The sequence below is a fragment of the Coffea arabica genome, chromosome 11c (genome assembly GCF_036785885.1).
Source record: "Coffea arabica cultivar ET-39 chromosome 11c, Coffea Arabica ET-39 HiFi, whole genome shotgun sequence".
NCBI lineage: Eukaryota > Viridiplantae > Streptophyta > Magnoliopsida > Gentianales > Rubiaceae > Coffea > Coffea arabica.
The window spans coordinates 41,270,028-41,282,874 of NC_092330.1; the positions used below are offsets into that span (position 1 = coordinate 41,270,028).

At 34.9% G+C, this 12,847-nt stretch overlaps 1 protein-coding gene and 1 non-coding gene across 5 annotated transcripts; one reads left to right on the forward strand and one right to left on the reverse strand.

The window, feature by feature from the left end:
- Positions 1–2,636: 2,636 nt before the first annotated feature.
- Positions 2,637–9,278, reverse strand: LOC113715424 (uncharacterized). 4 transcript variants are annotated; one of them, XM_072070971.1, is made up of 14 exons: positions 9,051–9,278; positions 8,047–8,389; positions 7,495–7,688; positions 7,257–7,392; positions 6,507–6,725; positions 6,182–6,264; positions 5,696–5,810; positions 5,333–5,438; positions 4,838–4,931; positions 4,369–4,550; positions 3,938–4,037; positions 3,747–3,863; positions 3,285–3,341; positions 2,637–3,059 (listed from the first exon to the last, which is right to left on the reverse strand). In XM_072070971.1, the coding sequence occupies exons 1-14, from the start codon at positions 9,144–9,146 to the stop codon at positions 2,928–2,930; spliced, it is 1,974 nt and encodes a 657-aa protein (XP_071927072.1). In that variant the 5' UTR covers positions 9,147–9,278; the 3' UTR covers positions 2,637–2,927. The 4 variants fall into 4 exon arrangements, 3 of the variants coding, with proteins under 3 accessions (XP_071927072.1, XP_027095414.1, XP_027095413.1); XM_027239613.2 differs by having other exon boundaries at positions 2,637–3,039; positions 6,507–6,731; XM_027239612.2 differs by having other exon boundaries at positions 6,507–6,731; positions 9,051–9,277.
- Positions 9,279–11,863: 2,585 nt separating this feature from the next.
- TRNAT-CGU (transfer RNA threonine (anticodon CGU)) lies at positions 11,864–11,935 on the forward strand. Its single transcript has one exon. It is a non-coding gene; the product is annotated as a tRNA-Thr (tRNA).
- The last annotated feature ends 912 nt before the right edge of the window (positions 11,936–12,847 follow it).

Here is a 12,847-nt window from a genome sequence, read left to right on the forward strand (position 1 = left end):
AACACATAAAAAGTGATTAATTTAAACTAGAATAAACCTTAAACTGTACAATGATTAGTAATAATTTATGAATTTATAATTTACAATGATTAATAATAAGTAATATTAGTTACAAACTTACAAATTACAATGATTAGTGATAAGTTATGTTAGTTACAAACTTATAATTTATTTCAAATCAAAATTAAACTTATTTATTTACATATGTTATTGTGAAAGTCAATACACTAATACATTGATTTGCAATTCATATACATTCACTTACACTGCTTAGTTGTCTTATCTATACTTAAAACCTTAAGATTAGTGAATATGTAATGTAAATTTAGAGTACACTAATACTTGCAAGTTATAGATTACGCATTCAAACATTCAATAATTCAAACATGAATGATGTATCAAATTACCAATATCTAAATTCTAATTACTAATTATGTTTATTGTTTAATATTTAGTATTATACATATATGTATTAATTATTATCTAATTCTAGTCATGTTACTCATGTGTAAAATAATAAGTATTATGGTTATCTTATATTGTAATGTATTACTATGCATTATTGTAGTCATATAACAATTAATAAATACTAAAATAATATAAATATATTGTACATTATTATATATTATTAGTATTATAAGTACATGATATGATGATAATACCATATACTAATTATTATTAATAGCATTTACCTATATAATATAATAAAGTATTAGAAGTATATACTAATACTAAATAGCATTTATCTATATATTATATAATTTTATATACCAATTTGGTAATTCGAATGCGGTAATGCGGTACCCGATTTCAATTACCGAATTTGAATGCGAAATCGGTTATTATCTAATTCATAATCTCATTACCTATTTCATACCATATTAGAACTCGATGAATTTGGTACGTACCGAATTTGTACCAAATTACCAAATACCCGATTTCAAATTACCGAATTGAATTTGAAATCGGTTATGAATTCGGTAAGAACCGAATTTGCTCGCCCCTACACCCGAATGCTGTCCCAACATCAAGTAAAAACTACAGTTCCTGTCAAAAGCAACTATACAATTTACTGTTCTTATTCTTATAGTATTTGGTTGTGCATTTAATTGATATTATCATGGTTGTAACATTAATGGCAATACATCTGTTGTATGAAAAATGTGTATCAAGGACTAGATGACGTTAACAAGGTACACTAGTCAAATTCCAAATTCTACTCAACCAAGCAAAAGACGAAGTGAATTTGTATTTAAGTCGGTATTTTGTTCACATTCTCTGGCCTATGAAATCAGATAATGGGTGCAGAAGTTGCAAGAGGTGAGATCACAAGTCGTAGGATGGATGTCTAAATGAATGCCTATCCTGGACCAGGAGCAAAACAACTGTCATTCGCCCGGAGGTGACAAGGATGGTTTAACATTTCTGTCGGTATTGTCTTGGCTTCGTAGTCTACCTTAGCATAAATAGTATATTACCTGATGTTACTTAAGCGGCTTCCCTAGCCATGGAACAGGATACTCAAATCTAAGCTCATGAATGCGGCAAATGTTGTGTAGTGTGTTTGCCAGCTCCACATAATCTACGATTTTGTCCCATATGTCAAAGGATTCATGCGGTGCTCTTGTTGCATAATGGAAAGTACAATGTATGATATGTCCGATCTTTTTCAGCAGCTTCATTTCCATGCAGAATAAATTTGCTCTTTCCATTGCATAAGAGCATGTAATCCCGGCTCTTCAGAGATAAAAAGGCAAAGGCTTCTTCTCTCAATATCAAGAAATCAGTTTCCTGCGTTGAAAACACCACCTAGTGTGGATCAAAGTTTTGTTTCATTGACTATTATTCGTTGTGAAATGGTACCCCTCAGTGTTAGGAAAAGGAGTCGTTGCCATGACAAAATCACATTTGGAACCTGTTTCTTTGCGTGGTTTGTTTAACAGTCATATTTGCACCTTTTTCTGCAGTCATCATAGCAGAGTTTCTAACTGCATATACCCATGTTGCCATTGAACCATGAAGCAGAAATCAACATTTTCGTGGAATTCCCGGTGCAGCACATGCTAATGATGCGATGATTTATGAATGTGCAACAAGCAAGAGGGCAGGACTACCGATGAAATGCGAGGAAAGTGCTTATGATTCTTAGGAAAAATTTTGTCAGAGATCGGAATTTAAAAGAATATTTGGTTTCAGAAAAGTTTTATCCGACATTTTTGAAGTCCAAATTATAAGATTTTATTTTGACAAAAGCAATACTAATAATGGAAAGAAACTGAAAAATCAATACATCATTTTTCATAATTTCTTGCCCCTAGAACGGACTAAATCCACGCTCTATGCATCCCATAACCACACCCCCAACACATTGATAACTCGTACTCATAAATTTTGAAAACATATTGACGTGGACCATTAGTATTAAAGTTTGTATAAGATGGAATTAGGATGGAGGGTGCGGGTTTAGCCCTTAATTTTTTATTTCCCAAACAGGAAATAGGTCACAAGTATTAGGCCTCTGTACGGAGTTCTGAGATGGATTGGATGGTATCGAAGAAGAGAGTGTAAGTGAAAAGTTCGAGTTCCAGAACTTCCACTTTCACTAAAACAAAAAAAAAAAAAAAAGGTCGTAGGTATTAAAATTAACCGCTACTGATTCTTCATTAAAGAGATGAATTTCAACGTAGCACACTGTTTTGGGGCAAATTACCTTTTGACACAATGAACAGCAATTGCTACCTACAAGTAGGTGATAGTGTAAACAACTATAGCATCAAATAAATCAGCTGGAAGTATCAATAACATGTACTACACTACTAGTACAAAAATCTAGTAGTATTACATTGGCTGGATTTTGTGACATCGCAGCTGATCAAATTATTTTCGTCAGTACGAGTAAAGCCCCCGGAACAAAGCTTTTCCATTGGTCAGCTTTCATGTAATTTAGGTAAGAAATTTGAAGAGCCATATATATCCACACTGCCAGCAGATGCTTGGTTGGCAGCACGATTACTTCCAAAGTTTTTCCGATTTGATTCTCTGGCAATTCGAGTACCAAACTGAGCACATAAGATGAAGAATTAGAAAGGAAGTATAAACTAAGGAGATCTCTCTTAGTACAAGATTGTTTTTCTTTTGGTACTCATGTTTCCTTTTCTTTACTCGTTTGGCCCATTTAACTCTAATTTGTCTCAACAAAACAAATGCTCAAAAACTCTCAGAAACAGTCTTCGGTCTTTGAGCTTTTTGAGCAGAAATCTACGGGTAAACAAGCGAAAGAATACCTGAATTGCTCTTTTGGGCAGAACAGCTGCTCCAGATAAGCCAAGCAATTGCGCAACCTTCAGAAGAGATGACACAAAACCATAAGGCCAATTGATTCTTGCATGGAGAAAGCAAACCAATAGACAGGAAAACTTGCAACCCGTGGCTTTAGAATTTAGGATATCATGAAAACTTGCTGTCAAACATGCCTATACAATAGCCCATTACCAGAAACTGACAATGAATGTTACTCATTTGACATCAAGATCACTTCTTAATGAATTTGATTGTGCTGCATGATTAACAAAAAGGTAGGGAAACATTTGTGATTATTGGTAGTAAGTATCTAAGCAATCAAATTGGTATGGGCAATACCGTGCACTACCTGAACATTGATTCTATGTCAGAATTTTTCTTCCCAAGACTGCAATTGACTATCCAATACAACTGAATCCACATGTCAAAACGAAAAGCAAGCATACCTCTCTCAATATCTTCTTATCACCTATACCATTAGGTTGGTTGAGGTCTGCAATCTCCCAGAGAGGAATATCAAGAAGAGTTCGTATGACATCCTCATCCAAGAAAGGAAATCTAGCCTAAGCCCAAACCAAATTAATCAGCTTGATGAACAAGTCAAAAAAAAGCATACTTGTTTGAGTCATCAAGATACCTCTTTGCCATTATCAGCAATGCACCTGTCATCTCTCCCGAGGTTTCTCTTCCAAATTCTCTGCATATCTAACTTCATTTCTTCATGCAGGGCAAGCCAACTGGTAACAGATGAAGCATCCATGTTAAACAACATTTCATCACCAAAAGTTAGCCTAGAGAAACAACATGCAGCTAGCTAAGGATGGAATGGTGAAATGCAAGAAATATGAAAAATCTCCATCTGTTTTTGTCCTTCAATGAGATTATGGTGTATGCCAATATATTTATATGTATAAGCACTGCAGTTGAGAAATAATATAATTGTCTATTATTACATGCATCAATGAAATTCAGGCCAATTAGCATAAAAAAACAGCCTTTTTAACTAAAATAATTTGCCCTTATGAATTTAACACCTGCAAATCATGTAGGAGGAGAAGAAAACCACACCTTCCATTTCTAAATTTTGTTTTGTACCGACCATATCCAGCACACTGTTCATCTGCACCAGAACCAACCAGTAGTATCCTGGCCTCAGACTTATACTTGATCTGTTGGCCAGAAAGGCTCCACTCATAAATCCATCCTTCACCACCAGCTGCCAACCACAACGCTAAACCAATATTGAGGTCCTGAAACAATCAGAAAAAATGAACAATTTAGATCCGAAAGGAGAATACGGCATCAAAATGATGGTTCCCTCCTTTATTTTTCTTTTCTTTTCTTTTCATTTTTTATTGGTTGTTTCTCTTTTCTCCACAGGATCTGGTATTTCTAGGGTAAAGCAAGAATTATATAATTCTATCTAGGAACGTGCCTGGGCCACCCAACGACTAAATGTGTAAAAAATTATCAAGAATGACAAAACTCCAAAAGCATCACAAAAGAGAATAGTAATGAGCTTGAATTCGAAGATCACCATATAAGTCTTTGAAGGAGATATTAGTGACAAGACATGCTTCATCTCAGAAGTCAACTTCATTAAATCAGCATCAATCTCTACAAGTTTCCATCTGCATGCAATTATGTCGATAAGTGCAGCCCAATGTGAATGCACGACAAAGCAAAGACCAATAATGTAAGCAGGGAAAATATTATATGGAAGATTCAATCACAAATGCAGACTATATGAACTTAATTTAGCTGAAAAAGCTATCCACATAAGCATACACTCGAACTGCGAAAAATGACTCGTGCCCATAATTGCAATGTTTTTCTCACCATCAAAATAACTAAAGCAGAACCTCCAAGTTTTTCTCCTTTGAAGTTTAACTGCCAAAGTCCATTTTGCATTTTCTCTGAATCATTTTTCAAACTCTTCAATTATATAAAATCCATCTTGACATATAGCATAACATAAACATTAATTTCTTTTCAAAAAGTTAAAAAAAATATATATGGCAGCATTCTGCACCTTCTTGAGGGCGCAATTTTTTGAAGTTCCTTCAGACCTGCCCGTGCAGAGATTCTATCAGGAGCAGACAGACCATCAAAGCTCACATTAAGCAAATCAATTTCATCTGCAATCCAATTCCCAGTTCAGAAAGATGGCAAGCTTACAGGAAACTTGGTGACTGAGAAAGAAGGAGGCAAGAAAAGGCTCCGACAGTTAGAGATCATGATATATTTAGTTCCTACCTTCCACCAGTTTTTGTTTCTTTGTCTTTCTTGTTCGTTTCCCCTTCTTACTTTAAAGATTTTATTGATTATTTATCTTTTAGGTAGAACAACTATTGTCTTCAAAGGAATGAAGCAAAGCATGAAAAGCCACGCTTACATTCGGGATCAAGGCATTGATGAAGTAGTGCTGAAAGAATCATACTATCTAGTCCACCAGAAAAAAGCACTGCAACTGGAGCATATCCTTTGTGTCCATGACCAAGGGAAACTGTCTACAACGTTTACCCCAAGAATATTAGATACAAAAATAGGGGGAAATCCAATAAATAAAAAGAGAAAGAAAGCTCAAGTATTTCAACTACAAGGGCACGGACACATTTTTTTCGTGATAAACATTTGTTAGACTATTCCCTCCCATTTCCATTCTATAATATAAACAGAGTGCACTTTAGACGGGATAACAGGCACTTTGTATTACACAAAAATTGCTAGAATTCAATCCCCAAAACTTGAAATTCGAAACGAAATATCATAAAGAATGGAATGTAGTTACAAAAATTACTTCCTCCACATCCTATTAATGGAATACATTTCACTTCTATGGATATCAGAAGCAGAAATCTCAGATCAATCAACCTCATACCTCGTAAATGCTGCTTAACACAGTTCGCCGCATCACAGCCTCCCTCAAAGCAGTCAGGACCTTATGCGATGGCTCTAAAGGTGCTGCATCCAGAGATAAAAGCAACAATCAATATCAAGTTCAACTATAAGAGGTTTCTTATCATGAAGACTTTAGGTCCTTGACATTCTTCACAATTCAAATAAAACAGAACACTTTTATAAGCCAGAAAAAATAGCATATCATACTATGTGAACTATTGCAGCAAATATTCAGTGCAATATCATGTGATTTTGACATAACTGAGATCACAAAAAAATTGAAGCTGTGCCTTCATTGCTCGTACCTTTTTCACACGACATAGATAATTCTCCTCCCTCTGGTTGGACAGAAGCTCTTTCCCAGTGAATAAGTTCTTCAACACTGGAGTCAGTCCAATTGTGCTTTTTCAATTCACCAACAAGACATCCGTCTATTCTTGAACAGCTGATGGGTATACTATAAATGCCACATGGAAGTTCTTCCCAGAAGTTCAGTTGGCCCATTGTTTTTGACTCTTCAAAATCTGCAACTGAATTTTAATTGAATAAATAGAGGCTGTTCATAGATGACAAAATCTAAATAGAACCTGCATAGAAAACCTTAGCATTAAGACATCTATGATGAAGTATCAAAGAACTAGTATTACCATGTAGACGAGATCTATGTTCAAACGAGATTTATCCCTATTCACCTTCAGATTACAAACCCTGGAACCTAATATACATGGGATGGAAACTGGGACCTCAAAAAAATAACCCCGCTGAACATGTGGACCCATTGTAGTAAAACATCAAAGCTAATGAACTTATTTATGCACTATAAATTATGGCAATGGCAAAAACTATTTGTAAATGCACAAACCAACCATTCTAAGCGGTTTATTGCAGAGAGAAGTTTCAGAAAACCAATCACTCAGTCCATCACATATAAGCGTACAAAGATAGTTCCTTGAATATTTTAGTTTCCATCACACACTCATCGACTTTAGAACCATTTTACAGCTTGAATTGCAAAATTATATTAGGAAGCACAGTAAAAGACAAGGACAAAATACCAGAACTTTCAAATTCAGAAGAAAGAGGTGAGACAGAAGCTAATAGAAGACGTGAGTCCTGTGGTGTTGGCCAGTGGACAAGGAGGCTTCGTCTTCCAAATGCATCTCGCCCAAACCACAAGGTTTTGGAACTATTCTGTATACCCAGCAAAGGTAAAACTTCAGAAATCATAGTCTCCAAAAGGCATTCTGCATCATCTGATACTTTTGTAACAGAAAACTTACCAATTAGAGTTACCTGCCAATAAATCAAAGCCCATGGCCCCTTGATTCTGGAGAGAACTTGAGGAACAGAAGTTTCCCCTTCTTTACAAGAATGATGTTTTGAATTTTGGTCATGGGAGATACAAGAGCAGCACTGACCTAGATATTGCATCAGAAGCTCTGAATCATTGCTGTCACAGCTAATATAGATCCCTCCAAATATTTCTCCTGAAGAAATTACAGCAACATTAACAACATATAAACATCATATCATCTGTGTCCAAACCTCAGTAGAGATCCTTCAACAGGATGTAGAGAAACAATGAGTTTCTCTAGTTTAAACAAAAGATCAAGGATTAGAAGCCAACTTTGGTCCACCACAAATTTAATTTTTTTTTTGTAATCCTGCTGTTTAGGAACTAATGTATACTAGACCATCAAATAAGGTTGTAGATCAAATTCACTTTTCACCAGTTTTTGCATTCATGTAATCCCACAGGTTGCTATATAGTTATCAGGCCAATATATTTAAGACTGAATAGTAAACAAATGCCACGACACACAGACTATTATTTATTTATCGTACCATTATAGACAAGAATATTCCCAGACAAATCCACCAATGGCTGAACAACTGGCTTTGTTCCTCTTAATTGTAACGTAGCACCAACAAAGTGTAGTTGTCCAAAAGATTCGTGGTTAAAACCATTTGCTCTCCGACTAGATGCTTCACTTTCCAAAAGGAGGTAACCAGAAGATGTTCTAAAATGATGTGAAGCTTCACCCTCACCCAACTCAACCAACAACATATCCTGCTCCACTCCAACAGCAAAAGATTGTTTGAGACTAATGAAAACATTCTTGCTCCCTATGCTGTCAGGACCTCTTCTATGCAGGGCTACTTTTATATCATCTATATGAAACAACACCTGAAGGCCAAAATTAACGTTAGATGCCAAACATATGGAATAGACAAATGACAATGATGACCCATTCATTACGTTCTTTTAGCAACTGCACAAAAATGCTCACACTAAAAGGTGTCCAGAATCCTCGTTGTAAAAAAGGCATCACCAATATACAAACAATAAGAGGAGCACTTCATAAATGCAGATAGTCACTCGCTTTAGATTGTGTTCACCACAGAATTTTCATTTTTTAAATCAATTCGTCTTGTATTTTTGTCAAATTCCTTCTTGCCTTCCTCTTCCAATAACCTTGCACGTTCTATCCATGTTGATGCAGATTAAAGCTATAAACCGAGCATTTTCCTCATTTCCCATATATAATTGCTTACCGCAGCATATATCAGCTCTAAGCTAAAATAATAGTAATAAAGATCACATTTTTATGGCAAAGAGCAGCAATTTTATACAAAGTGATGATAACCCTTTCCTAGTTTTTAAGGCAAAGCACAGTAAATATCAACATGCTAATATCGCAATATACATTATAAGCTTAAAAATATGATCTTTATTATCAATCCAACCAATTAAACTTGAATTAGGACGGATTAAAAACCAAAAAGCAAAAAAAAAAGGGGGGGGGGGGAAACTGACGAAAATACATGAAGGGTCACAGATATAATACCTGTTCTGGAGGTTGAGAATGTGGAGAGACATATTCAGGAATTAAATTTGATAAATCTATTCGAATCCCAGATACAATCAGAGCTATTCCACACATCTTCTCACACTGTCTCCCTCTTTGCTTTGTTTTGATTAAACCCTAAACCCCAGTGCAAAAATTCGGTGCTCAACTGCAAGGATGAGGAGGAAGAAACGAAACGACAGAGTATCGGTGTAAAAGTTCAATTTACTATAGCACCCTCGGGTTGATCAAATTTGGTTTATTTCCATTTTTAAATCGGAATAAAATTGGGCTCAAGTTTTTGATTCATGCTTAAACAAACTTTTGTTTTAGTCAAACCTTGACAAAGACCAAATTTGCTTGTGGAGGGGTACAATGAAGAGCGTTAAAAATTTTACAAGAAATTCAATTCATGCTTTAATTCGATGAGTTACCAAACTAATCTCCAAAGCTGTTATTCTTCTCGAGCACATTTTGATGATTTTAGCTGTTTGCACCCAAAATAATTTGCCAAAATCCAAGTTCCGTGTTCAAGCCAAATTTTCCATTCATTCAATTGAAAACTTGGCCAATATTGATATGTTTGGATAGACATTATTTATCTAAGTATTATTTATTTGCATTACAAATACATTTTTCTATATCTATTTTTATCTTTTCAATCATCTTTTTATCTTATATATATCACATCGTAAAAAATATTCTAAATAATATTTCAAATAATCTCCGATCCAAATGCACTTTAATTGCAATATGACCCCAATTAATTGATATGGGGCAGAAAATTAGACAAATGATGAGCATTAGTTGTACATTTTGAAGGAATATTTGCATTTCCTACTCTTTTGTGGATTTAATTGTAGAGCTATCGAGTTATGATAGTTGTAGGCTTATGAATTAGTTGTTTAATGACTGTATTACTATCACAATTGTAGACTCGTTGTAATCTCGGCAAGGCTGGAAAAGATAGTGCATAGATGACACAATATGAAAGTCTTCCGTTTTTTTGGTATTTATCCTTTAAACATAAGGCAAATCACATGGAATTTTTCGGATCACGGGGCAGGTGCAACCGTTCTTGACGGTTTTGTGCATTTTGTACACCGCGTAACTTCGTTTTCATACGGAGTAATTCTGCTTGCACAATATGTAACTTTAGAACAAATTTTTGTGGGTTCCACATATGTTGTTAAAAATTAGGTACAAGAAATGATCTGAACCATACATTTTTTTTGAACCAAATCTTGGCCACTAACAGCTCAGGAGCGGTCCATCTATGACTGCTCTTGTCCCTCATCCGAATTTTTCGGTATTTTATCCTTTAAACATCCATCACAACATTACTAATGAATTCCTTACGCGGCACAACATATTCTAGCTGTACAAAAAGGCAGCGATATCTCGGAATGCCCCGTGCATCAAGTAGGACAGCAAATTGACTAACCGTGCTCCTCCTTTTTCTTGGAGATCATTCTAATTCCTCATTAATGTACGCAATTGCTTCAAGATAGCCCCCAGTCTTCACTCTTCCGTGCATGCATGTTTATCAACAATTGCTGCTGATCAATCAAGTCATGATGAATATACATTCAATTTTACAGGCTCATGGTATTGACATGAGGGGAGCAAAGCCAAATGAAAATACTTACTCTAGGTTGTTTAAGGATAAGCAGGTTCGAACTAATGACTTTCATCACGTCAAGGCGATACTTTAGTCTCGAATTATATCTCTTTTTCGTTCGCATCGAGAAATAGAATTGACTAATCATAAGTCAAATGATCGAAAAATTCAACGCCGCTATTCTTAAATAATTTGGAGTCGGTCCTTTCCTTTAGAGGTGCTATCGAGCCGAGTCGAGCTCGAGTCAAAAATTTGTTCTAAAGTTACATATTGTGCAAGCAGAATTACTCCGTATGAAAACGAAGTTACGCGGTGTACAAAATGCACAAAATTTGTGCTACTCGAACTCGAGCTCGAGCTCGATCGAGTAAAAAAATTTGGACTCAAGTTCGACTCGATGAAATAAAACTAAACTCGAGCTCGACTCGTTTGAGCTCGAGTAAATATCAAACCCGAGCTACTCGAGCTCGAGCTCAAGTTTTGAAATAAATCTATAATTTTTTTTAAATATATAATATATAATATAATATAAATATATAATATAAAATATAAATAAAATATGAAAGCTCGATTAAGCTCGACGAGCACTTGAGTATTTATTTCTTGAGCTCGAACTCGACTCTAAATTTAACGAGTAGCTCGAGCTCGAGCTCGAACTCGATTTTACCGAGCTCGAGTCAAGCTTTTGATCAAGCTGCTCGTGAGCTACTCACGAGCAGTTTGACTTACTAGCACCCCTACTTTCCTTCGCACTATTATCATTACAAATATGAAAAATACTGATCAAAATCATATTCAATTGTCAATTGTCCCCGCCGGAAATAGGATTTGAGAAATTGGCAACTCTTAAGGGTGAATTTTTTAACCGTTGCCATGCATTATGGATGCCAGCCCTGGTTAATTCCAAAATTAATATGGGCTCTGGAACTTCGTGGAATGACTTTTGCAGGTTGGATTTTTTTTTCCTACATTCTTTGTGGTTCTGTAGGAAACTCATATCGCAAAGTTTTTGCTTTTATTTGACTGCTAATATTGGAAAGCTTGCGTGAGTTGGTGCATGCATGCATGGAACGTGGGAGGACAGCGGTTGAATTTCTGAAGGGTGACGTGCAGATTTTGACAACAAATATTCCTGAAGGAATTTACCTCTAATCTAAAATTTTAAACCATTTAGGTTACAGAAAAGCCAAACGCCTCCGTAGCATAGTGGTAGTGCGTTCGCTTCGTAAGCGAAAGGTCGCGAGTTCGATCCTCGCCGGGGGCTTTTTGGGACAGTTACTTATCATCTTCCAAAGTTTTTTTTGAGAGTTGTTGTGGTCGTGCAAGTTATGGTCACCCAACTTTTACAAGTCACATAGAAGAACTCGTGCTTCCGGCTTCATATGCTTTCCAACTAGTAATAGTTAGTAAATTAAAATTCATTAATTTTGGTTCTTATCTAGTTATCTCCAATTAATAGCAGAATGTAATTTTCATTTTCAATAGTTTGTTCGTGATAGACTCTTTTCCCCCTTTTTTTCCCTTTTTATGGATTCAATAATGATATGTTAATAAAATCAAAATTTCAAATGCAATGTGAAAACTTTTATGATAGGTTATCAAAAAGGATTTCTCTTATTAATGCCCATTAACACACTTAAATCACATTTATTTTTCTACATTTTTATATATATAGTCACAATAAATACATTTTTTATATTTAACTACACTTAAAAAAATTAACATTCTAAACTCCTCTTAATGAGAATGGGTACTTGTTACTATTACTCAACCCAACAAAAAAAATATGAAAGCCTTATTTGATAATCCAATTTGGTACTTAAACTTAATGAATTTATATCTTAGCATGTTCAGAAGCGTTTAATAACTAATAATTGAATATCTAAATTAATTAAGTGGCACTAAATTTTTTAGGCAAAACTTGCTCAAAAAATAAGTGATAAACTATTCACTTGTCACTAAATGTGATATACATTCAAATGTGTTAGAAATAATACTTAGTAATTCAACAATTTAATAGATTTAGACTTCATATTTTAGATTTTAATTTTCAAATTTTAGTTTTTATCAAACGCACCTGAAATTAACTCAATAAAGAGCTTGTTGCTGACCTCTAATTGCTTGATCACCTTTTGCTGTCTTTATTTGTTTCTTTTTATTTACCTTTTGGAGCTCA

Excerpts from the sequence above, each read along its gene's own strand:
- LOC113715424 (XM_027239612.2), bottom strand. The coding sequence starts at position 9,146 with ATGTGTGGAATAGCTCTGATTGTATCTGGGATTCGAATAGATTTATCA. Across the intron at positions 4,551-4,837 it reads CTCCTTCAAAGACTTATATG|GACCTCAATATTGGTTTAGC; the intron begins GTGATCTTCGAA and ends TGATTGTTTCAG. Across the intron at positions 3,342-3,746 it reads ATAAGAAGATATTGAGAGAG|GTTGCGCAATTGCTTGGCTT; the intron begins GTATGCTTGCTT and ends TCTCTTCTGAAG.